The 25700-nt window shown below is 41.6% G+C and overlaps 1 protein-coding gene across 2 annotated transcripts in view; it reads left to right on the top strand.

Annotated features, from left to right (window-relative positions):
• The window catches only part of TMEM38B (transmembrane protein 38B), a 33990-nt gene extending 12824 nt beyond the window's left edge, over nucleotides 1-21166 (top strand). For both annotated transcript variants that reach the window (XM_084834774.1, XM_084834775.1), the window contains exons 2-6: nucleotides 1050-1206; nucleotides 9214-9398; nucleotides 10413-10500; nucleotides 17426-17543; nucleotides 18534-21166. In XM_084834774.1, coding sequence (XP_084690900.1) covers nucleotides 1050-1206; nucleotides 9214-9398; nucleotides 10413-10500; nucleotides 17426-17543; nucleotides 18534-18719 — 734 coding nt within the window. In that variant the 3' untranslated portion in view covers nucleotides 18720-21166. The remainder of the gene's footprint in view (nucleotides 1-1049; nucleotides 1207-9213; nucleotides 9399-10412; nucleotides 10501-17425; nucleotides 17544-18533) is intronic.
• The last annotated feature ends 4534 nt before the right edge of the window (nucleotides 21167-25700 follow it).

The following is a 25700-nucleotide window of genomic DNA, read 5'->3' as shown; positions in this document are numbered from 1 at the left end:
TCCTATAGCAAAGCCCACAGGGGTGGACAGGACTGTTTCTTGTTGTAGGAGGTAGCTTGACTAAATATGCTGGATGAATTTGACCAGGGCAATAGATGTCTTCTGAGATTGGTGATCAAATGGGGATCGTTTCTGAACATTATTCAAAATACTCCGTTTTTTTATTTCATCAGATTTATTTATTCTAAGTATTTCTTAGTCAAGTGAAACCCCACAAAGCAACACACACAAAATGAAAGAAACAACAGAACACTAGGCAGAATATGTAAGCATACTGTAGAAACTACTAATAGATACATGAGGAAAACTGTGTTGGATCACACAATTTACTTAAAGAAATGTAATTGTAAAAAGACAAGTTTTTAAAGCCTTCTTGTATGCCAGCATGAAGAGGTCAAGTGAATGGTAACAGGAAGAGAGTTCCACAGTTGCAGGGCCACCATGTAAAAGGCTCTGTCTTGTGCTCTCAACAGCCTCACTGATTTTACCAGCAGACACACAAACAGAATGTCCAACCTTAATCTTAGATTATGGGTAGGTCATATGAATGTAGGCAGTCCTTAAGGTAACCTGGTACCAAATTGTTTAGGGCCTTAAAGTTAAGAACCAGCATTCTCAACGGCAGCCAGAAAGGCACTGGTAGCCAGTGCAACTGGTACAAAAGTGGTGTCATGTTCAGAATTTCTTGCCCTCACTATTTTTAATAGTAATCAGGAAGTGAAAAACACATTGAAATCCAGAAAGTGAAGAGTGTTCAGGAGAGTTTAGTAGTATGCTCCATGAATGCAGATTTTGGTGTAAGATGTGTTACTGCTACGCTCCTTGAAGGGAACTTTGATATCTGTGCATGACATTTTACTTATTTTCTATAATACTTTCCACTGCAATAATGCAAGCCCAGTTTCTCCTCTTGGAGACAGTAAGTAAAGTAAAAAGCCCCACATTGATCTGACTGCCTTCAGGTTTTTGCCCTTTCTGAGAATAAAGGTGAGAAGTTTTAATAGCAGAACTCCTTATAAACAGCTCTTTGTGTTTTGTATTGTTTTCAGGAGCAGTTGAAGTATCGATTCACAGCCCAATTGCATGCTGGTTTAGCGCGATGCTTTACTGCTTTGGGGGGTCCATTTTATCTTCCCTGATGCTAGCAGAACCTCCAGTTGCATTTCTTGCCAACACAACTAGTGTCCTCCTTGCCTCGTCGGTCTGGTAAGCCGCTTTTAAAATAAAGCATATTGTTTTAAGAACAAAGATGTGCTCAAAGTTAGGAAATATGGTTTCAAACACATGATTTAAAGCAGGGGTTGGGCAGCTTGTGGCCCTCCAGGTGTTGGACTATAATTCCCATCAGCCCTCACCACTGGCTATGCTGGCTAGCGCTGATGGGAGTTGCCCATCCCTGATTTAAAGTAAACTTCAGGGCTGTCAGCTGATTAAAGGAATCTTAGTTGATTTATTCTTTGAGTTTTACTAGATTAAATTTGCAAAAATATTCATACTAATAAATAAGTATTTGGAAGAAAAAAGCACCATCATGGAAGAAACTCTCTTCAATCTGAGAGAGAAGGAAAAATGCCTTTTCTGATTTGGCGTCTGCTATCCATGGTTTTATAAATCCTTTAAAAATATGATTTTTAATACAAGCTGCTGTCTAGGCAGTTATTTAATAGATCCAAAGGTTTTTAATTAATCTAACCAGTGAATTAACTAAATTTTCCACTTGTAATTTTTAACCACCTTGGCTTCCTTGAAAGGAAACTAAAAAGCATACAAAGGCTTAAATCGAGTGTACCATTGGCAGAAGAAATTGCTGTGCTAGTAGAGCTCCACTGCCTTTTCTGGTTGCGTAGTAGACCAATTTGTAAACCTAAGATTTGCAAGCAGTTGTGCAAGTAGAACGTTCAGTGGATTCTCCCTTTGTGCATAGGTCCGAGACTTGGTTTCCGCTAGCTCACTGTCATTTGCACTAATGGAATAACACCGTTGGGTACAACTTATAGTATGCTAAACATTGGGTGTATGTAGACATGCATAAAAAAGTCAGTCACTGCACTTAACCACATTATGAACACACCTTTATTCCAATCCAGGTTCTGCGGGTTTTGCAGCAGAGCAGGCTGTGCACAGCCCTGATTGACTGATAGTTGTGACATCATGGTCCCTCCTCTTTTTCTTCTGCCTCTCCCCCTTCCATCAGTTTTACAGTGTTTTAAAAATTGATTGCTGTTTTTTAAGGGGCACTGAACATATGTTAAATTGAATACAAGCAGATGCAGTACTTTAAAAACTTTTTTAAAAGCCAGATAGACTCCACGTTTCAGGCAGTTTCAGGAGATTGACAATTTCAGATCAGCATTCAGATCACTGGCAGGTCATCTGTCTTTAAGCAAAGGTGGGAGGAAATGGGGCTTCCCCTGCTGGCAGAAAAAAATAGGTATAGCAGCTGCTATTTTTAGGTTTGTTTTGAATGCGCTCGTTGATGTCTTTTCTACAGAGGCTGCAGTCTTATGCATACTTACTTGGAAGTAAGCCCCAACTTAAGCTCATTGGGGCTTGGCTTCAAGTAAGCATAGATCAAATTAGGCGGACCACATCTCTTCTTGGGAGTGTAAATGGAAGCCAGTAATTGATTACTTTATGAAGGTTGCCCTTTCTGTGATTGCTCAAAATGTGATAACATTTAAGTAAGGAAGAAGAATGAAAATGCAAATACAAACTAGTGACTGCTGTAAGCTTGGGCTGCATGCCCATGGTGTGAATTTTCTACAGGTTGGGAGACCCAGCAACAGTGTTTGCAATTGGCACAAAAGAGAATTTGATGTATTTTTATCTGTACATATTGTTCCTTTTTGGACTTCTCACTAATTAGTGATGCTTATTAATGAACAGCTTTGAATGAGGCTTGAACACTTGAATCTCAGTCCTTGTCAGTTGTTGGGACATGAGCTATTGAATTAACCTCTCGCTATCTTTAGCTCACATTTTGCTGTGCTTTGCTGAGTATGCAGGGTGGGTGGGTGGTGGGATATAGTGAAGGCATAACATCCTTGAACATTAGTTTCTCAGTTCATGTGGTACTGTGATCATCTTATTGATATTTCATGAGTGTGAGAATAGAATTCAACTTAAGTCATTCTGCTCATAATAAAATGTATGGTAAACCATGGCTTAGGTGCTAACTTCCCTTCTGTATGTAGTTCATGGAATGGGGCTTTTTCACCTTTTCTTTTGCCCTGCAGTCCCCCCCCCCTTCCCCCATATCTGTTCCTGTGGGTTAGAAGTCCCTTGTAGATGCTGTGGAGGGGGAGCTGGCAGAAATTGTCCCGTCCCTCCATTCCACCCCCCCTCCCGCTTACATAAACAGAGGAGCAATTTAGAATCCAAGCCGATGTGTTCTCAGTCTGTCATAATTATTTTAGAACACATGAATCTCAAATTATAATATGAGTTGTGAGCCATTGCTTGACATGGTAAGAAGCTGGAGTGAAATACAAAGTTTCCTTTATATATATATGCAGGGATACGGCTTGCAGATTTAAATGTCTTATTGTTGCAAACAACCAGAAGAAATAGATAATCCTGTTAGGCAAGTTCAGGCCAAGGGAAAATTAAATTAAATTCCTTGTTTCCTCCCATTATATGGTGCTATCCTTGACAGAACAGGCTTGAATGCAGATTCTTACATTATACGTTTCCTATATTAAGAGGTATCTGTGGTAGAGTGAAAAATACTTTCCCTAAGAGTGTAAGGTAGCTGTTTCCACGTATTTTGGCTCTCTTTATAAAGCATGCATGCTAAAGGCACAGATTACTGTATGCATGCATGTGTGGAAAAAAAGATTATATCATCTTTATTGAAAACACTTGCTGTAATGAGTTTTTAAAGCCACAACAAGTGCACTTTAAAGGCCCTGCTTCTCTGCAATCGAATCTTTTAATACAGGCATGATTGACCAAAGCCCCTAGTCTGCCATTAGAACTTTTGTAATAGTTTTCTCTTCCAGCTCTTTCAGCTGCCTTTAGGAAGCATGAGAAACCGCATCCTTCTTTGAAGCCAAGTAGCACCTTCTTTGGGGCATGTCTTGGTCCCCTAACTACAACTAGGAGCATGGTACTTCTTGTTCAAAACATTACAGGCCAGACTGGCTACCCCACCCTACTCCCATGTATGGCTGCATTTCTTCCTCTTTCCTCCAGCATGGACAAGCCCTATCGGTGTCCTGCTGCCAGAGTCCATTGCGCAGGCTTGCCTGTAGGGAAGCCAAGTCCCCAGTATAATTAGAGACAACAGTAACCCACCCCTTCCAACCATACTGCTCACTCGTGAGCTGGTGAAAGCATGCCCAAGTTTTGCACCCAAACGGACAGATCTTTCACTCTCACGCATAGGACTTCTGACAAGATATGGAGAGTTCTGCATTCCATTGTTCCCTTTTGGGGCAAAAATGCGAGGCACAAATGTGCCTACAAATAAAGGCAGCCCAGAACTTTGCTTTAGAAACTATGAGGATTGGGGTGCCTTTACATTCATTGATTGGCTCCCGTACTGCAATATAAGTAACTGAAGAGGCATAGGGCCAGGCAGTCCCAGGGTTGTTTCTCCTCCCATTTGTAAGAACCTATGGTTATAAAATCAACAGACTGAAATGCAGGCATGGGGAACCTCTGGCCTGCAGGGTTTCCCTATCCAGCCCACCAGCTTCTTTGCCAGACTCCCTCTTCTGGCAGGAAAAGCTCTTATCTCTGATCAGCTGCTGATTGGAGATAAGATGTATTCCCTGCTGAGCACTGAAAAAGGCTCCATTTCTCAGTGCTCAGCAGGGAAAAGTGCTGATCAGAGATAAGAGCTTTTCCCTGCCTGGGGAAGAAGCTGCTGAGTAATTCAGTCCTGCTTGCTTCTGAGGCTTGACCTGCAGATTCTTACTTCTGAGTAGACCTAAAACGGATAAGAATAACATTTTCACCCCACCCACTCTGTCTTTGGACAGGCCCACTTTGCCTTTGGCCCTGCCCACAGATGGAATGAAGCCCCCTCCCTGAGACCTTTCCCCGATTGGAATTCGGCCCTCGGACTGAAAAAGTTCCCCACCTCTGCTTTAATATATCCAAGAGTGGGCTTTTAAACTTCGCTGAAAATACTTCCCATTCTTCCCCTAAAATGGTACAGAAGGAGCTGGGTCAGGGAAGGTGCAGCCTTCATGCATGAAGTTGTATGGATTGGGGGTGGGGCAGAGGAATAGATCTCCTTGTAAAACAAACAAAATGCTGGGAAGGTTATATCAAATGCAGAAAAAACAAACCAGAACCAGTGAGACACATTAAATGCTTAGTTTTGCAGTCAGGCCTACTTATATCTGCCAGCCATCTCCATAATCCTTCTAGATAGATGAGCACTAACAATGCATGTTTAATGTGATCCCAGTCAACTTTAGCGTAAAATCTGCCCCACTTAGGAATGATTTATTGCCTATAAAAATATATCAGGCTTTAAAGTTATTTTCTATAAAGTAATCTTGTTTTTAATGTAAAGCCCTGCTTAAGTATTATGTAAAATTTGAAATATAACTTTTTGTTCCACTGAACAAGCCATCACCCTGGATTCTATAATGGCTGTCAACTAGTGACATCTGCTGGTACCTATTGGAAATATTATTAGATGTTCTGCAAAGGGGATATAGACTCAGATACTGGATGCTATCTTCCCATGGACAAGAACATAATAACAAATCTGCTGGTTCACCTATAAAGCTCATGCAAGTATGCTTATGTGCATTGTTATGCCTTTGTATGAAAGGACATCTAATAAGTAAATGTTGTGACTCTGCAGTAGTATTTACTATTTTTGAATTACTGTTGTTGTTGTTTATCTGATTTGTATTCTGCCTTTCTACCTGGAAAATGGCACTCAAGATGGCTTACAATCATAGATAAATAAAAACTTGAAGAGCTTTAATTAAAAAAAAATCATATCTTGATACATCATGGAGAATAAGATATAGAGATTTCTTTAACAGGAAAAAAATAGAGTTATACAGATAAGGTAAGAAAGTAAGGAAAGCATCATTCCATTTACAGTATTTTAAAAACAGTGAAATCTGTAGCCCTATTACTCATCAAATTTGATTATCTTGTCCAAAACATATTACTTAATGCAGATCCTTATTAAGTTGATAAACACATAGCTCAAACTTTCCAAGCAGTAATAAAATTTTAATGCAGAAAAGCAACTCAGTCATACTGGGAATGCTTACAGACTTTTCCCGAGTCTTGTAATTTGAGAAGTTCACAATGTGTGCAGACTGGTGTGGTGTGAAAATCATTTTAAACTGATCATGGCATTGATGCTAACTACTTGTGGCTGTTTCACTGCAGTTACACAATTGTGTCATTGGCAATACAAAAGCATAGTGTCAGCTGTTGGGGCAAGTTCATGCTGTGGCTTAATGCAGCCATAGCAACGTGAACAAAATTGTGAGCATTAATTTTGTCTTAGTAATGTCGACCTGTGAGTCATCATCAAGCTGGACAGGACATCATCTGAAGATGAACCTTTGTCCATTTTTGAAAGATTTTTTCCCCGCTCTTCAGGCGGCTTATAAAGATCCATAATAATATTCAGGCCCTGCCCTCAGCCTTACAATCTAAAAGACATGAGACAAAAGGAATTAGGAAGGAGGAATTAAAAAGCAAACTCGGGCACTAGTTCTTAGTTACTAAGTTCTTATGAAGACCAGCTGGAATGGAAAACAGTTCAAGGAGGTGAGGAACCAAAAGTTGCTGGTCTCAGCAGAACTGATGGAGTGGCCCTGCTTCCCTTCAGCCTGATGGAATGGTTGTTGCCAGGTGACAGTTGATGGAGGATGGAGCCTGATGGAGCTGGTTTCTCAGCAGAGCTGATGGTGGCTCTGCTTCCTTTCACTCCCACTCTTACAGCCTGGTGTGTGTGTGTTTACAGTTGCCGTTGTCACACTCTTAAAAACCTAAGAAGAGCCATACTGGATCAGATCAAGGGTCCATCTAGTCCAGCATTCTGTTCACACAATGGCCAACCAGATGCCCATGGGAAACCCACAAGCAGGACATGAGTGCAACAGCACCCTCCCGCCCATGGTCCCCAGCAACTGGTGTACATAGACGTACTGCCTCTGGAGGTAGCATGTAGCCATCAGGACTAGTAGCCTGATGGCTTTGTCCTCCATGAATTTGTCCAGTCCCTTTTAAAAGCCATCCAAAGTGGTGGCCATCACTACATCTTGTGGAAGTGAATTCTGTAGTTTTACTATGCATGTGTGAAGAAGTAATTCCTTTAATCTGTCCTGAATCTCCCACTGATCAGTTTCATGGGATGACCCTGGGTTCTAGTATTGAGAGAGTTTGCGCATTAAATATTAGAAGTCCAGTCCTTATGTAAATTTTCTGGGTACCCATTCCACTGTTCCTTTCCTCTAACTGTAGTGTGACTATGTGTTTGTGGGTCTGCAAATGCAGCATACCCTCCTTACTCATTTTCCTTATGTACACTTAAGAACTTTGTGCCAAAGACACCATGCAGTGGCCTAGATCAAGTCATTTTATGTCAGGCATAGTTCTTTATCTGTATATGGGAATGCTACACTCACGACATCTCAAGAAAATTTGGAGAGCAAGCATAGCAAAGTTTAAGGAAACATGACTTTGTACACAGCTGGTGATGCATCTATTAATGTTTTCCTGGATCTTGTCCAGTACTCCTGGGACTGAAAATGTATTTTTTAAAGCTGTTTTGGCTTCACTGAAATAGGCTTATTCAAGGGAGGAATAAGCAATTCTCCCTTTGCCCTTATATTGCAGTAGCATGAGACTGGGGCTAGATGAGTTGCTTACTGCCTGTCTGGCCTTGAAGTGCAGTAACCTGGCACTGTAGCACAATTTCCCTTTAGTGCTGACTGCTGATGTTTGATAAACAAGAAGCTAATAATCTAGTCCTAAACCTGAGTGTTACAGTGCAGGGAGGCAGCTAATTTTACCCAACTCTACGTATGCTGTATGAGAAGATCGGTGGGGGAGGGGGGAATTAGAGTTGGAGCATGTGGGCCTTATGATGCACGTCCCCCAAACTGTATTTCCATCCTTGATTATATGGTATTCTCTGTTGGGGGCCTGAGCAGGCCAATTTCCAGTGTGCCTCCCTTGTCTTCAGCTGATGCTCAACTGCTCTCAATATTGCATGGCTCTTGTAGGGCAGGGGTGCTGAACCTCAGGCCCGGGGGTGAAATCTGGCCCTCAAGTCCTTTCCTCTGACCACTGATGATTTGGTTGTCCCAGCTTTTGTGCAGTTTTTTCCCCATTCTAAAAGGTTGAAATGCTTCTCCTGAGGCCTAGTTATTGGCAGGAAGAGCTTTAAGTTAAACTATGCTGGTATTTTTGTTATCTTTGGCCTCATCCCTTTTGCCTTTGGCCCCACCCACCACTGGGATGTGGCTCCTGAGACCTTCTCCAAAATGGAATCCTGCCCTTGGGGTGAAAGAGGTTCAACACCCCTGTTGTAGGGCATTTCACATGTTCAGTCCTCACTGGGCAGTTTGGGTGTTGGTTGCTCATTTACAAACGAATATTATTTTACCTACCTAGAAAGTTCCCTGAGTTGTCTTTTGGTGGACTCATATCACTGCCCTACTGATAGACACAGAACTGCCAAATTTACTATTAATACAGGTTACATATTATGATAATTCAACATTCTAGATTCCCAAACTAATCAAAAGGGAGGATATTAGTGATGGCCTCTTCTTCCAGCCACAAATTGCAGCTTTCTCTCTCTCTCTTCTTCTCATGCTTAAGAAAATGCTTGCAGTATTTTGAGAGCGCACCTTTATTGAAGAATGGTTGTTTTATTCATTCATTCATTCGGGCCAAGGCCTCATAAGGCAGCTTTCATTATATAAATACAGAATCACAATATTTAGTAAAAAGACTACCACCTTAAAACACCCCCCCAAAAAACAATATAAGCAGCATAAAATACTGTATTAATATGTAAATTTAATGAAATGCAATTAGTAAAAGCCTGATTTACTGTATATATTTTACCAGTTGACTGCCCCAACGCTGCCATAATTATTTGCTAACATCTGTTTTTAAGAAAAGTTTTAAGTTTGTTTCAGCTTGTCAGCATGCTTTCATTTATAAACGTCTTGAAGTAGCTAAGGTTGAAACTTTCCCCCCTCAATTTTTTAGGTATCTTGTATTTTACTGTCCACATGATCTAGCCTACCGCTGTTTCTCTTTTCTACCTATACGACTGGTGGTTGCAGGAATGAAGGAGGTGACTAGAACATGGAAAATAACAGGCGGAATTGCACATGCACACAGCCACTACAAAAATGCCTGGATAATCATGATAGTAGTTGGCTGGGCCAGAGGTAATGTGTAAAATATCTCCCTTTTTAAAATTGATTTTTGAACTTTTGAAACCCTGCTTTAATAGGAAATCCCTAATAAATGGTACTTCAACCAGGATCGTTCTTGGAGGAAAGGCAGATTTAAATCCAACCTGTTAGTGTCCGTCCCCTAACGGACACTAACGTTCCCCCCTCCCATTTCTGGCTGCTCCTCAGGGCCATGAATCCCAGTCTTACTAATTAATCAGAAGTAAATCCCACCCGAGGTAAGCATGCCTAGGGTTGCAGGCTTAGTCCCATTGAGCTATTTCTTGGCCTTTTGGTTAGAGATCCTTGTTTAGCGTTTAGTTGTCATTGCTATGCTGCACTTGGGTGAGATCTGACTATATGATCTGATCCATAGAAAATATCTTCTTAACCGTAAACACAAACATGCAAGTCTTATGTCAACTTTACAAGTCCCTTCAGTCTGAGCCAGGCATAGCAATAGCTGCTGGTCAAAGGTTTGGGTTTTTTTTGTCTGTTGGACAAAGGCTTTTTCTTGTCTCTACATCTGACCAAACCCCTTTCCTTAATTTTCCTCCTTTAAAAAAATATTTTTGTATAAATCCCACTTAATATTTTAAAGGAACATATAGGAGCATCTTCTTATGAAACTTACTGGTTTCTTACTAAATGAGACAGTTATGAATTCTGAACTCCAGAGTGCCAAGTGATTTGGGCTACTGCCTCCATTTTTCTCCATTTGGCTTAGATAGAATTTAAGATGATTCTGATGAATTAAGATGATTTTTTAAAGGAAATATTAAGGCTTACTTTAGAATAGGATGCTTTCTAAGGTGTCTCAAACTGAGGATCCAATTTCAATAACTGTGAAGTAGGTCATTACATTCATGTCTATAACTTGAGGGCCATACCTTGCTCCTATTGAAAATAATGTAACAGCTTTGCGGTTGTCCTAACTAGAAGAAGAATTGAGTGGCTAAGACCCTTTGAACCAATTTATGCATGTAATAATTTTTTATTGAATTATAGGAGCTGGTGGCGGTCTAATATCCAACTTTGAACAGTTGGTGAGAGGTGTATGGAAGCCTGAAACTAATGAACTGCTGAAGATGTCCTAGTAAGTCAGTGAAAAGCACATAACAATTGACATAGTTTGGGGAAAGTTCTTTTTTATTTGTATTGAAAGAACTGTATGAGTGGCTTTTCAGTAGCATGACTCTCTAAAGGGAGTGCTATAAAACAGTGCATTTCAAACTTTCTACCTTGGGACACTTTCCACACCAGCTTGTGTGCTGAAGAACATCTGCCACGGAATCCTTGCACATGACAAAGGATTCTGGGACATGTTCTCAAGTATCACTGTTGCTCTACATGTACGTAGTGTTGAGTCAAATACTCCTTTCCACTTTGTCTCCCACAAAAGTGTGTGACATTTTCAGTGTCTTTTGGGTGCGTGTGGCTAAATTCTGTTAACTTTTGGTGGGGGTGGGGAGCTCACCAATATAAGATGTGTTGATAGAGAATTTTCTGCTTCCTCCTTTTAACCTAAATAAATAAAAGCAGCTTTACTGCCACTTGAAGCAGCAGCAGCGCTGCCATCAGCAGTCCAGTGGCATTCACCATTTGCCATGAAAATCGCTGAATTTGTGCCCTCCAAAATATTTTTTCCTCCTTAAAGTCTTTTTGCCCTCCCCCCACCCCCATTCCCAAATTGATGGAAAACTATGGCTGAATATTTTGGCCCAGTCTTAGAATTGAATCTGTCCCCTAAAACACACCATTTGAGCTGCACGTTACAGGAGAAAATTGGCAATGGCTAGAGATGTGAAGGCTTGCAGGAAAACCCAGAAAAACTGAAAAATCTCTGATCTCCCCCCCCCCCCCATTTTCCAGTTTCCTCCACATTTTCTGTTTTTCTCCCAGGCCTTTGCATCTCTAGAACTGGCAAATAAGCTTTTTCAGAGAAGTCTCTCTTTATCAAGAATCCCTGGTAAACTTCCAAGGAACTAAGGTTCCTCAGAAAACCACTGCTGTTAACAACAGTCTTGAGTAAATTTGTCTTGCTTTGCTAAGGAGTGAATTATTTCATGGAGTTTAATTTTTCTCACTAGAAATGTGGCCTATGCAAAGTTATAAAAAAAATGTTGGGACTGGACAACTAGTTTAGTACTAAGAGGTAAAAATGAGAGTCTTATGTGTGCACTGACAGTTCAAAGCAGAGACTTTTGACCATGATGCTTCAAGCACCCCTGCTTGAATTCTTGCAAGCAGAATTGAGGCAGATATAGCCTGCCGTGAGCATGCCCCCTGCCTAGATTCAGCTGCCCCTTCCCTGTCCCCTAAGGGGGAAAATCACCTTAGTGAAGGGGACAGCATCTTTTTCTGTTGGGGGTCATGGTGGTTGTAGAGTCCTGTAGGCATCTTTTGTCTTTGAGGGGCAAGAGCAGAAGCTAACGTTGGGGTGGAGGAATTATTCCTCCACCCCATGGGATTTGTCTTGGAGGCTGCTACAGCGTTCCACCTTGTCCCCCATGCCTTTTTAATCACTTACATTAAGCCACTGGGAGAAATTCTTTTCCAACAGCACAAGAGGCTACACATGGACATCACTAGATGGTCAATATCGAAATCAGATTGATTATGTATTTTGTAGCCAAAGATGGAGAAGCTCTATACAGTCAGTAGAAACAAGACTTGGAGCTGACTGTGGCTCAGATCATGAACTTCTTGTTGCAAAATTTCAGCTTAAATTGAAGAATGTAGGGAAAACCACTAAACCATTCAGGTATGACCTAAATCATATCCCTTATGAATATACAGTGGAGGTGAGGAATAGATTTCAGGGATTAGACCTGATAGACAGAGTGCCTGCGGAACTATGGATGGTGGTCCGTAACATTGTTCAGGAGGCAGCAACTCAATCCATCCCAAAGAAAAAGAAATGCAAGAAAGCAAAGTGGCTGTCTGAGGAGGCTTTACAAGTAGCTGAGGAAAGAAGGGAAGTGAAAAGCAAGGGAGAAAGGGGAAGATATATCCAACTGAATGCAGATTTCCAGAGAATAGCAAGGAGAGCCAAGAAGGCCTTCTTAAATGAACAATGCAAAGAAAATGAGGAAAACAATAGAATGGGAGAGACTAGAGATCTCTTCATGAAAATTGGAGATCTCAAGGGAACGTTTTGTGCAAAGACGGGCATGATAAAGGACAAAGAAGGCAGGACCCTAACAGAAGCAGATGAGAGTAAGAAGAGGTGGCAAGAATACACAGAAGAACTATACAGGAAAGATCTGAATGTCCCTGATAGGCATGATAGTGCGGTCACTGAACTTGAGCCGGACATCCTAGAGAGTGAAGTCAAGTGGGCCTTAGGAAGCATTGCTAACAACAAAGCTAGCGGAGATGACAGTATTCCAGCTGAGTTATTTAAAATCCTAAAAGATAATGCTGTTAAAGTGCTGCACTCAATATGCCAACAAATTTGGAACACTCAACAGTGGCCAGAAGACTGGAAAAGGTCCGTTTATATTCCATTTCTAAAGAAGGGCAATGCCAAACAGTGTTCACACTACCGTACAATTGTGCTCATTTCACATGCCAGCAAGGTGATGCTCAAAACCCTACAAGCTAGGCTTCAGCAGCATGTGAACCGAGAACTACCAGAAGTACAAGCTGGGTTTCGAAGAGGCAGAGGAACTAGAGATCAAATCGCCAACATTCGCTGGATCATGGAGAAAGCAAGAGAATTCCAGAAAAACATCTATTTCTGCTTCACTGACTATGCTAAAGCCTTTGATTGTGTGGATCACAACAAACTGTGGCAAATTCTTAAAGTGATGGGAGTACCAGACCACCTTACCTGTCTCCTGAGAAACCTGTACGAGGGTCAAGAAGCAATAGGAAGAACTGGACATGGAACAACCGATTGGTTCAAAATTGGGAAAGGAGTACGACAAGGTTGTATATTGTCGCCCTGTTTATTTAACTTATATGTAAAGTACATCATGAGAAACACCAGGTTGGATGAATCACAGGTCGGAATTAAGATTGCTGGGAGAATTATCAACAACCTCAGATATGCAGACGTATCTACCCTAATGGCAGAAAGTGAAGGGGATCTAAAGAGCCTCTTGTTGAGGATGAAAGTGGAGAGTGCAAAAGCTGGTTTGAAACTCCACATTAAAAAAACGAAGATCATGGCATCTGGCCCCATCACTTCCCGGCATATAGAAGGGGAAGAAATGGAAGCAGTGACAGATTTTACTTTCTTGGGCTCCAAGATCACCACAGACGGAGCCATAAAATTAAAACACGCTTGCTCCTTGGGAGGAAAGCTATGGCCAACCTAGACAGCATAGTAAGAAGCAGAGACATCACCTTGTCGACAAAGGTCCATATAATCAAAGCTATGGTTTTCCCAGTAGTAACGTATGGCTGTGAGAGCTGGACTATAAGGAAGGCTGAGTGCCGAAGAATTGATGCTTTCGAACTGTGGTGCTGGAGAAGACTCTTACGAGTCCCCTGGACTGCAAGGAGGTCAAATCAGTCATTCCTAAAGGAAATCAACCCTGACTGCTCACTGGAAGGACAGATACTGAAGCTGAAGGTCAAATATTTTGGCCACCTAATGTGAAGAGAAAACTCCCTGGAAAAGACCCTGATGCTGGGAAAGATTGAAGGCAAAAGGAGAAGGGGACAGCAGAGGATGAGATGGCTAGATAGCATCACCAATGCAATGAATATGAACTTGAGCACACTCCGGGAGAGAGCGGAGGACAGGGAGGCCTGGCATGCTATGGTCCATGGGGTCACGAAGAGTTGGACACGACTTAACGACTGAACAACAACAACGAGAAATCATTCGGAGGTCTGGGTGTCATAAGTATGCTGATCACTTCCTGTTGAATTGTTCCTCTTGCTCCAATACCAGTAAGGCAGTAAAGTCCCTGAATAGTTGCCTGGAAGTGGTGACAGGCTGGATGTGGGCTAATAAAGAGAAACTCAATCCCGGCAAGATTGGTTGTTGATGGTGGTGGTGGGTGGCTTTGATCTAGGCATAGGTGTTCCCCCTGTTCTGGAAAGGGTCACGCTTGCCTTGAAGAGATCAGGTTTGCAGCTATTTATTATTTATTTGGCTAGACAGTGTTCCTTGGTCCACAGCTGCTGCTTGATTCTCAAGTTGCAGCAGTGGTGAGAAGCGCCTCTTCATAATGGCTTCATAAATACTTTCCTGTTATGATATATCAAGGTTAGCAAACCGAGATTGAACCACATGTTCTGGTTCGGTTGTAATTCAGAGAATGTGGTTTAAACAAACCATGACACATACCAAAACTGGCATGTGAGTACAGGATTGTTGGTGTGGGCCTGAATTTCACTCTCTGTGTAATAAACCATATTTTACAAAACCAGTATATTCCCGAACCTGCTTTGAGGGCCTAGTGTTAGGGTGAACAAGTGGGATATAAATACTAAAATATCTTTTCCTTGTTCCCATGTACGTCAGTGGCTTCCACTGGCCAGTGTGTTGGCAACAGCTCTGCAGGTGGCGAGAGTGTTGCGAACAGTACAATCCCCCATCCACAGACACTTGAATTACCGGGTGAATTGGAGCAGTAATGTCATGTTGGGCCTCAACAGCAGTGATGACCTCAAACGTGATGTGTTGCTATTTCTCTCACATAAGAAATGGCTATCACTCCCATGGTGAAAAGCAAAGTAAAATGCTGCACTTGGGGGCAGAATTGTGGTGAGGGCTAACCCTAACCTGCCCCTTCCCAGTCCTGACAGTGGCTGGCCTAGTCTACCCTGACAGGAATCTTGCAAAGGGTCCTTGCAGTACTCTTGCCCTGGCTTTACTTATGCATCCAGAAGGTCCCTCCCGGTCATGGTGACCCGTCACTAGTTTCTGAGATATGCCAGCTTCCGAGCAGTGGCTAAAATTAAGCGGAAATAGAAGTTCAGATTTTGTGAGGATGTGAGAGCCTGATATGAAGGAAGTTGCATTAGTATGCCTCTGGCACATGGGGAATACTGCTTGAGTTACAGCTTTCACCTCAGGCTTGCAGACGCTAAATTGGGAATATTAAATCACTCCCGATTTAAACTTCTGCCACGGGAAGTAAGAGCTGAAACTGGCTGGCAGGCCACAGCCCACCACTGCAAAGGGAAAACGAGCTCATGGTGGGCATTTTAAAGTCCCCTTGCCCTTCCTCTGTGACTTCCCGACAGTTTTTTTTGCAGAAACAATTATTTTGAAAACAGGGTTGTGACTTCTAGTGTGATAAAAGCAGTAGGGGCGCCAGAGCACTCAGGCACCCTGCTTCCATGCCACTGTCTTAGGTAATAAAGAATGACAGGAGAGAAACACAGAAATGCAAGCAGAGCTATTGCCAAAAATAAGCTTTGTCTCCTCTCTCTCTCTCTCTCTCTCTTCCCCCCCCTCCCTCCCCCGACCCCTGCCCAGCTTTTCTGGTGATAAGAGCTGTCTTTTTCTTTTTGGAGGGAGTTTGACCTAAATCCTTCAGTTATGATGAGAAATATAATTTCTGTCAGTTTAATTCACCAGAGACACATTTTTTTCTCTAAAGAATATATGCTGGCCAAGGAAAAACAGAGTCTTAAATGTTAAAAAGCAGCAAACTAAAGCCGCTAAAAGGAGAAATTCTGTAAGAAGCTCATCTCACAGCAGTATCATTGAACTGAGAATACTCGGATTTTTAAAAGGGGTTATATCTTATGTTGATGAATAGTTACCTAGAATTACACTACTGCAGTTTAGTGCTAGTTTGGACATATCCCTAAAGCATTGTTGGACATAAAGCAGAGCCAACATTTATCAGAGAACGTTCTGAGAATATTCTTTTTCTAACTGTTGGAGAATTCATCTCTCCTCCCCCCCTGAGAATATTGGGCAACTCCCCCGCCCCCATTTTGCCACCTACAAATAGGATGGAGAATTTGGGGAGGCTATTGTTGCTGAGTTCTAGTTTGGTGTGACATGTGCAAATTCATGGCTCACATAGCGCATATTCTGCACTTACTTCCTGGTTCTTGGCAAACCAGGGTTTGATCCTGGTTTGTGGGCAAGCAGTGGTTTGTTAAGAACCAGGAAGGGCATGAGAAGAGGAGGAAGTATGAGAGCCCAAGGTTCAGTCGTGCTTTTGCACTTAAAGTCAAATTTGTAGAATAAAGTCTCTGAGCCTTGGGGGCAAAAGCATATGGCTACATGTCAGATTGTGGGTATGCTTACACCACCTATATAACCTGGCTATTAAGGTTCCCTAAGATCAGTCTGTGTATCAGAGGACTGGAAAGTGGCCAAGGGATTTGGGGTGTGGGGTGGGAATCTAGGAAATAACAGGCTGGTTAGCTTAACATCTGTTCTGAACATTTTGGTGAAAAGCATGATTAAAGATAAAAGCATCAGGTAGTATAATTTTTAGAAGGCTCCATTTTTAATATTTCCCTTTTGTTCCTTATTGTCAAGGGCTGGATGTGCCTGATCTCATCTGATCTCAGAAGCTAAGCAGGTCAGCCCTGGGTAGTACTTGGATGGGAGACCGCCTGGGAATCAGGCTTCCTGCATTGAGCAAGGGGTTGGACTTGATGGTCTTGTAGGCCCCTTCCAACCCTATGATTCTATGATAACAGACAAAAACCAAGAGAGTCTTACCATGCAATCCTATGCATGTCTGCTTCGAAGTAAGTCCCATGGGACTTACTCCAAAGTAAGTGTGTATAGGATTGCAGCCCTGTGCCTAGCTGCAATGTATAGGATTGCTCTGTTAAAACTTCAACAACCATACCTGTAACATGCAGCTAGCCAATTAAAATTGGTCCCTACCAGACAGTTGATTAACGTTTAGCTGATTGACATATTGATTAAAAACATACTTGTGTTCCTAAATGACTCTTTGGTGGTTCTTTACAAACAAAAATGTTAACAGCAATGTTGAGAGATCTATGAACGCTTTTTTTTTCAAGGAAAGATGGAACTGAGAAATATGTCTCACCTTCTCTGTTTTCTGTGCTCTTTTTCTCAGCCCTGTGAAAGCAAGCTTGATAGGGGCAGTGCTCTTCACAATGCAGCACATTGCTTACCTTCCAGTAGCAAAGCATCACCTTATGTTGTTTTACACCATCTTCTTGGTGGCCACAAAGGTAAGAATGTTGGATTTTTGGTGCTTGAGCAGTCGCGCTGGTATAATTACTCATAGGTACTGTTAATAACAGTATCGGCTCTTCTGCATTTAAAAAAATCTTGTGTACCTTTATTTTCTGACAGCTTCACTTATGCACACTCATGTGCCAGATATAATTGCTTTAAAATTACATGAAATCAGTAGGGCAACCTTGATCCTGAATACACCTTTCTTCCTTGGATCACTAGCAATTTGAAACAAAATAGCGTATTAACATTTTGAGAGCATGCTGAAATCAGTGGTCAAAATATTGAAATTTGGTACTTTTTATATATAATTTTTCCATGCCTATCCTCTAGAGGGGCCAAAAGAGTGGAAGGGAGCTCTCCAGGAATGCGGGAGAAGAGCTTTACTTCCGTAAACTTAACTTGATGGAGTTTGGTCTTCCAAAGGCCTGCTCATATGTGTGACTAGTCGCCCTATTCCCACCTACCACCAACCTTCTCTGCGGTTATGTCTGGGCCAGCATGCTAGCCCCAATGCCCATGTCATGGCTAGGTGTGGTATTTATCCGCCTACCTAGGATTCCAGTAGAAAGGCCAGTTGAGGATTTGGCTAGGTTTAGGTATATACTAGTGTTAACTCTATGGATGTAGTATTTCAGTTATGATATCCTTATGTTGGAAAATGCAAGGAACAAACCATCCAGTAACAATTACATGCCCACTTCACCACATGCCAAACTTGGCATGGATCCATTTGACCCACATCCCCTTTTGGCTGAACTGGTCATTTGGGGCGGCGGGAGGGGCAGGGGGACTAGTCTTTTTTTAGACTAGGCTTAAGAGTATTTTTTTTATTTTAAACCTGCATGTCACTTGAAGTGGCCAGCAGTTTTGCAGACAAAATATCTTCCTGACAAAATATCTTTTGTCAGGAAGATATTACCTAGGTTGGTTTAGCCCAGTTCTAGTTGCAGAGTTGATGCCCTTGCTGTGTTTTGTTGCAGGCAGCCATGATGCTGACGCAACGCATGACTTCTCCATTCGCTCCACTTGAGAAGGCATTGGGCTGCTTCCTCTTTAGTCAGCAGCCAAGTAGTTCAAAGGCCAAAGTACCTTATAATGGTGACTGTACTACTAGTAGAGAGACAGGTGATAGTGTTAAGAAAAGACTGCCAAAGAAAACTGAATGAGAGCATCGACAGCACCATGGGTGTCTAAAAATGGCTTGTTTGTATGTGCCCATAAATATTTAAAGTTTCTCTTTCCTAATGATGTGAAATGACAATTGTGTATAAGGAAATTTGTAGCAAGAAACTAGCTGCAATAGCCTCTGAGCTCAGTCAGTTGTAAAACTTTCCTTGTGCAAACCCCAGTTCAGTGGAGCTCTTGCAGGCTACATTGCCCATGAACTATTTGTACTGCCTACTCCTACTACTGCCATGTGGCTCTGTGTAGCCTCTGAAGTGTTTTTTTTTTGTAAACTAGAATTCATATTTGGATAAGATGCATCATGTTAAATTTCTTTTTCTAATGTAAATGATAAAATAAGAGATTATATTGCTTACTTGTATGAGAAATTTTATGGTGGTAAAATACGTTTTCTAGTTAAGAAAACAAAACCCCTAACTTTTAAAAAGCTTGATTAAAATATTTTCTGGCAGCAGCACAATGCTACAGCCAGAGGTGACACTTTTAGTTGATTATAACATACTTGGGATATGGACCAGCCATAGTTGGGCACTTCTAACTCCAGTGGGAGAGATTTAAGCATATGTGTTTTGGGTCTTCATAGTGCTTAAACCTGGCTGAATTGTATCCTGATATTTCATTCTTTAATAGCAGAGGGTTGCTCTCCCAATATTTTAATACACATAAGGTTTTATTCTAGTTGAGCAATGTCAACATTTTTTGTGAAAATGTAATGTATTCAGTGACTGAAAGGAACAATAATTAACCTGTGCTATCAAACATAACAAACCAGCTTAATCCTCCAACAAAACCTCTTAATTCTTGATATACTGCTACTGAATTGTCTTGAAAGCACAAATTTGTAACAGTTTTCACAGTTGGCTTGAGTCACAAGCTATCTTACAGGTTTTTTTCACAAAACTTACATACTAGGTTTTCTAATTTTTCTACAAATACTCACTTGAACCACTTGGGATATTAAATGTTTTGTAAACATGAGCTTCAACTTTTCTTTGCTGGGTTTTTTTAAATAGAGCAATGTTGAAAGTAGAATTCATATGGCTTGTGTTTCTGAGCATGTGTTTTTCAAACAGTCCCACTTTTTAATCAGGCAGGGATGTATTGTAGATATGACTCAGACCTCCCTCCAAAATATAGCACTTTGGGCAGTTTTCAGTGGTGTGCCAGCGCTAATGATATTGCACTATCATAAATCAATGTTTGCGCAAGGTAACTAGTGCAACAGGAAAAAGTGGTGATTTGCCCCTGACATTTGCTGGCAAATCACCATTTTTTCTTGTTGTGCCAGTTATGTTGCACAAAAGTTGGCATATGCCAACGCAGTGTCGATAAGCTAGTGGAAGCACACTGTTGGATGCTTACATAATTTTTAAAATTTAAATAAAAGTGCATTCTAGACAGGTTTCCCTTTTTCTTTTCCCCAGATAATTTGGTGTCTCAATGCTAGCTAACTCTAGGCCAGACTTGCATAACTTGTGGCCCTCCAAGCCAAACAAAGCCTATCAGCCATCTATAGTTGCTGGTCAGGACCCTCCTAAACTACCTTTTTTTTGCTGCCTGCCTGAGACTACAAAAATTATGCAGGGCAGGAGTGGGAAATGTGTGGACCTTCAGATGTTTTGGCCTACAACTCCCATCAGCCACAAGCAGCATAGCCAATGCTGAGAGATGATGGGAATTGTAGGCAAAAACATTTGGAGGGCAACAAGTTGCTAATCCCTAGTGTAAGAGTTGCCAATTGCCTGCCAGGAAAGAAAAACAGGAAGGCACCAGTTGAAGGGTTGTCTCTTTCCTTCATTTTTCCAGTCACCTGGTTGCTGGTCTGTGCTTGGCTTGGTAGGTCATAAGTAGTGTAGGGCTGCTTTAAAATGTATCTGTTCTTTAGCTAAGCATTTCAAGACTTAAATTATGATTTTTGGCTTTTCGTACATCCAGGTCATAAATGGGGAGAGGGAGAGGGTTTCTTTTTTTCAATGACAAGTTTCAATTTTTTGCATTACAACTTTAGTTTCCTTTTTGGTCAATGGTCTGTCTGTTCTGGGAGCATGTAAATGAGTATCCAGAAAGCGAGTATCTCAGAAGTGCCCATGTAGCATCATACTGAACTTGCTTAGCAGGCAGCTGAAAAAAACATGAGACAAACACCAGCGAACAATGTCCTTCCAGCAGGTATGGCTTCTGTGGGTATGTGCTAGTAAAGTCACTGACATCTTTGTATAACTTTTTGGTACTAGATTTCTGTACTGCATTTGGTGTCAACAACCTTGCAGTAATTGCACTGTAGTCCTTGTAGCACAAATTGATGTGAAAGTGTATTTAAAAGTACTGTTAAGATATTTACAGTTGTTAAGCAGAAAATGGCCTGCTTTGTATTTGGATTCATTATGCATTTTGAAACCCTGCTATTAAAAACAAAAATGGAAACCGTTTGTGTCTCAGTGTTGTTAGTAGTATGATGGACAAATAAATGGACATGAAGAATTGCGTAGTTAACACCTTCTATAGGACAGTAAGCAAAGCAAATAATGTGTTCTTGTTTGATAGAGACTTTGGCACATTCTTCTCATTTTAAAATACTACATTGTTCTGCAATTTTGCTGTATAAATTGCACCGCAATTCTGCTAGTTTAGGCTATGAGATTTGGGGTATGTGACTGAATTCTCTTTCATTCTGTTTGGTAGTAGCCTGATCTCTGAACTTTTATTCAACACTGAGTGCCCTACCGGAGAAACATCACAGCTACAATCTAACACAGAGTTAAGCATGTTTGACTCATATGTTGTGGATCATCATGTTCATCCTAGCATTTATTTGAATGAAATCCTAAATGCTGTTTTTCACTTGTGATTTAAATGTAACCCTGCTATTCAGTAGCCTGATATCAAGGTCAAATCAACTGCAGTTAGGTTGCTACTCCTTGTTTTTTTAAACCAGCCTTCCCCAAAATGGGACCCTCCAGATATTTTGGAATTCAGCTCCCATCAGCCCAAGCCAGTATGGCCAATAATCAGAAATGCTGAGAGCTGTAGTCCAAAACATCCAGAGAGCACCTGGTTGGGAAAGGTTGTATTAAACCAAGGGTGGGCAACACTGCTGAAATTTGGCAGCACAGCAACAGTAAGAAACCTGGCGATTTTGCTGTACAACAAGGCATGCAGGGGAGCACACACTTTGTTTTAAAGCAAAGTCTCCCAAGTTTTGAGCACAGCCATGGTAAATCGACAGAGGATGGTAGGGGCTGAAAAAATGCTATGGGGAGGCACCTGTTGCCCAACCCTGTGTTAAACAATGAGATGGATGACTCCAATTTAATGTAAAAAAATTATGTTAAGAACTATTGGCTTATAGTACAAAAAGAACAACTATGAAGGGATATTATTGGGGTCTGTAATGACCCCAATGATCCCTATGGAGTCTCACAAGTATGGCACTTTACAGTTCCCTGAAATTAAAAACCATTTGGGGGTCTGAATAAAACAATACTGAATGGTTAGCACTGTTGCATCAACATAAATGCAGCTTGGATATGCACTGTTCCACTTCATCCATTCATTATAATTTGTGCATAATGGATCCTAGTGCCGTTTTAGAAAAATCGTCAAATGAACGCACATGCGCGTGCGTGCACGCACACATGCTAGGGGGGTTGCAGGACTGAAACAGCACAGAACAATTTACCTCTTTGTTGTACAAGAACACACGGGGGCATAAGCAAATCTGCTTTCTGAGCCATTCCTTAGGGGCTTCTTAGACATTTGTGTACACACACTCCATAGAAAACACTGAGAGCCAAACTGAAGAAGGTAGTTCTGCTTTGATTCAGTACTGACCATCCACTGCTTGTTGAAAAAGAGTTTCACAGACTTAGGTCTGCCGGTTCCAACTGTTTTGCACCTTGCCCTTCCAATGCTTTCCTGTCTGGAGGCAATTGCATTTTTTTTCCACTCCAGTGAATCACAGTTGGTATGAGATCACGTTCTTGGGAGCGAGAAGTGGTCGCTTTGATTGGTAGAGCCAATCTCATGGAGAGCTTTGAACATCAGGGCAGAACCTTTGAGCCAAGCTCTGTGTTCTGAGATGAGCAGAGAAGAGAAGAATTCTGTGGGGTTATGTTCACAGCAGCCTGTCATACTGAGCAGCTGGGTTGCTGTGTTTTGTACCAGAGCTGTTTCAGGCTGTGTAGCTTCATTCCTAGTAGCCTGGTATTTAAAATATGCTTTTTAGTTCTCTTCAGTTATGATGTAGCAGCTTGGGAACTGAAGCTAGTGTGGCCAGCCCTATTAACGTTCGCTTGTTCTCTTTGGACCACCTGCAAGCATTCCATCAATTTGAAAGTGTTTCCCTAGTGATGCTAATAATGCTTTTTAGTTTCTCAGCACATCACTCCTGAATGTTAACAGGATGGAGAAAGCAGAAGAAAGCAGTTTAAAAATTGAGTGTACATTCTGATCATATGAACATAGGAAGCTGCCTTCTATGAAGTCAGACTATTGCCCATCTAGCCCAGTATTGCTGACTCTGAGTGGCAGCAGCTCTCCAGTTTCAGGCAGGAATTTTTTCAGCCTTACCTGGAGAAGCTGGGGATTGAATCTGGGACCTTTTTCCATGTAAAGCCTGCATTACATGCCTTGTATATAATTTACACACAGGGCCAGTCCTGTGAGGCAGCCCACTTCTAGCAGCAGACTTTGGATACCATTTAAAGGCAGTAAACTTGTACATTGTTTAAATGGACATTTAGTATCACCCCGGAGCTGACATGTGCAGCAAAATTTCTCAGACTTGGTTTATAAAATAATATTACATGGCACACTTCAAGCATTCAAAATACTTCACGGACATTGCTGCAGGAGTCCACACAACAGCCCTACAGGCAAGGCCAATATTGCTATCCCATGCTATGGAGTGGATGTGGGTGTGTTCTGAGGTAGAAAAACAGAAGGTCCAGTGTTACCCAATGAGCATGTAGCTGAGGGCCAAAACAAACATTTTCACTCTAGGGTAGGCACAGGGGCCTTGATCTGGATTGGGACCCTAGCATGGAGGTCCCAATTTTATTTTTTATTTATTTATTTGACTTGTACCCTCCTTTTCTACTTTCAACTAAAGCTGATTCCCATTTTGGCCGCTGCTAAGAGGTGGGTCACCATTTCAATATCTTCACAAGCAACTATGCCCTCAAGATATCCACAAAACCCCTGCTAACCTTTGAGAGTGCATATCCCAAAATTCAACTGATCTCATTCAACACAGAAGATGTGATTCTTATAAACATTGGACAAGTCTAAAAGATGTGCAAGATATTTGCTCTTCCAGAGCCACACCTCCAACATTTATATTCTGCCTGTGTATACATCTTGTTAAGTCTAGCTGGTGTTAAATACCATCTGAACATAAACTTGTAAAAACATTCCTTGATACACATGCATAGGGTAGACCATTTGTTTTAACATTGCTGCTGCTTCTGCATGAGTGGTAATCATACAAAATGTTCAACTGCACAATTGTTCCTCCTGCCTCCCACCTCACTATATGCTATGGGAACTAATGGGGCTAAACGTGCGCAACTATACAAAGTAGCGACCTCAGTTACATTCTCCTGTCCTGTCATGGCTTTCTAGGTTTGCTGTAGCCTAGTAATTTACAACAGACTCTGATGGGATAAAGCAGTGTTTCCCAAGCTTTGGAATCTAGGGTGGAATTTTACCTCAACCCCAGGGTTTAAATGGGACACACATTTTACTCTTTCCACCCAAAAAGATACATACATATATATAAATATAGCTCAGTTCTCAGAATGATAGTTAACACCCTCCTTGCCACTATATACTTTTCTACCTGAGGCTGTTAATTGCTGTATCTACTTTCAGTTTTGTCACAGAATTGAGATCCGAGCTCTAACAAAGAGCTTTTCCTTTTCTGCTTTTCTATTACATAATCTCTAGGTGGCAGTGTGCTATAGTGGAATGGTGCAAACACGCAAGTAGTTCTTTTGCTTTCAGAAATAATACCCCATTTTCCCCATTCTGAAAACATCCGGGAAAGTGCTCTTAAAAAACAAGCAAAACTGGAGGATCACATTGTTGTCTAAAGAACCCATAAACAACTGTGAGTAAGGAATCATGAGTGCACAATAAATGCCTTGTATAGAGAAGCTCTATGGGATGGACCAGTTAATATTGCCTGTTGGCATTCCATCTTCCCCTTTGTCCAGGTAGTCAGGGGTTGGGCATGGGCGCCTACTTGCTATCGGTGATACTTCTGGGATTAACCAGTACGGGGAGTCTTGGTCTCCTTTGTACATCAGGGAATCTTGGTGTAGCTGTACTGTCTCCTTTAAGATGATCTCACAGAGGTGGGGGATTCCAAGTTGGACATGGCCTCCCCACTTAAACAGATGTACAGTGGTGGATGAATCCAACAATGGTAGCGTAACTTTTCAAGGCATACTTCCGTTCCCTCTATGGCACACTAACATGCCTTTAGGAACAACTGGGCTACTTGCTGTTCCAGGGGTCTGGAGTGCGAATGTGCAACACCCACCTTCTGAATACAAGCTGCAAAGCTTGAAAGTATGCAAGAGAGTTTGCACTGAGCACTGAGTTGCTAAGAGGGGTTTTGGGGAGAAGCTACTGGTTGGAGGTGCCGATGCTGCTGTCCTGTGAGCTTGCTTTTGTGCCCCTGTGATACCTGCTCAACTCGTACATTTATAAATGAGCAGAGGGTTGTTGACACCCATCATCAGTGCATACTTTTTCTTCTTGCTATTAAAAGTTAATTTCTCATTTTTCAGTTCTTTTACAACAAGTTTAATTACAATTTCTGAATTTCTTCCTGCACCCTTCCCAATTCTGTTTCAGGTTTTTGTGTTTTTATTTGGGACACATTGCTCATGGATTCTTATAGAAAAGAGAAGAGGGGGTGGAGAGACACACAGGAGGAGGAGAGACAGTTATTGCTC

The sequence above is a fragment of the Heloderma suspectum genome, chromosome 2 (genome assembly GCF_057233095.1).
Source record: "Heloderma suspectum isolate Gila_16-S chromosome 2, 16-S_ref, whole genome shotgun sequence".
Taxonomy (NCBI): Eukaryota; Metazoa; Chordata; class Lepidosauria; order Squamata; family Helodermatidae; genus Heloderma; species Heloderma suspectum.
The sequence above is the reverse complement of the archived record's forward strand: the minus strand, read 5'-3'. Positions and strand labels throughout refer to the sequence as shown.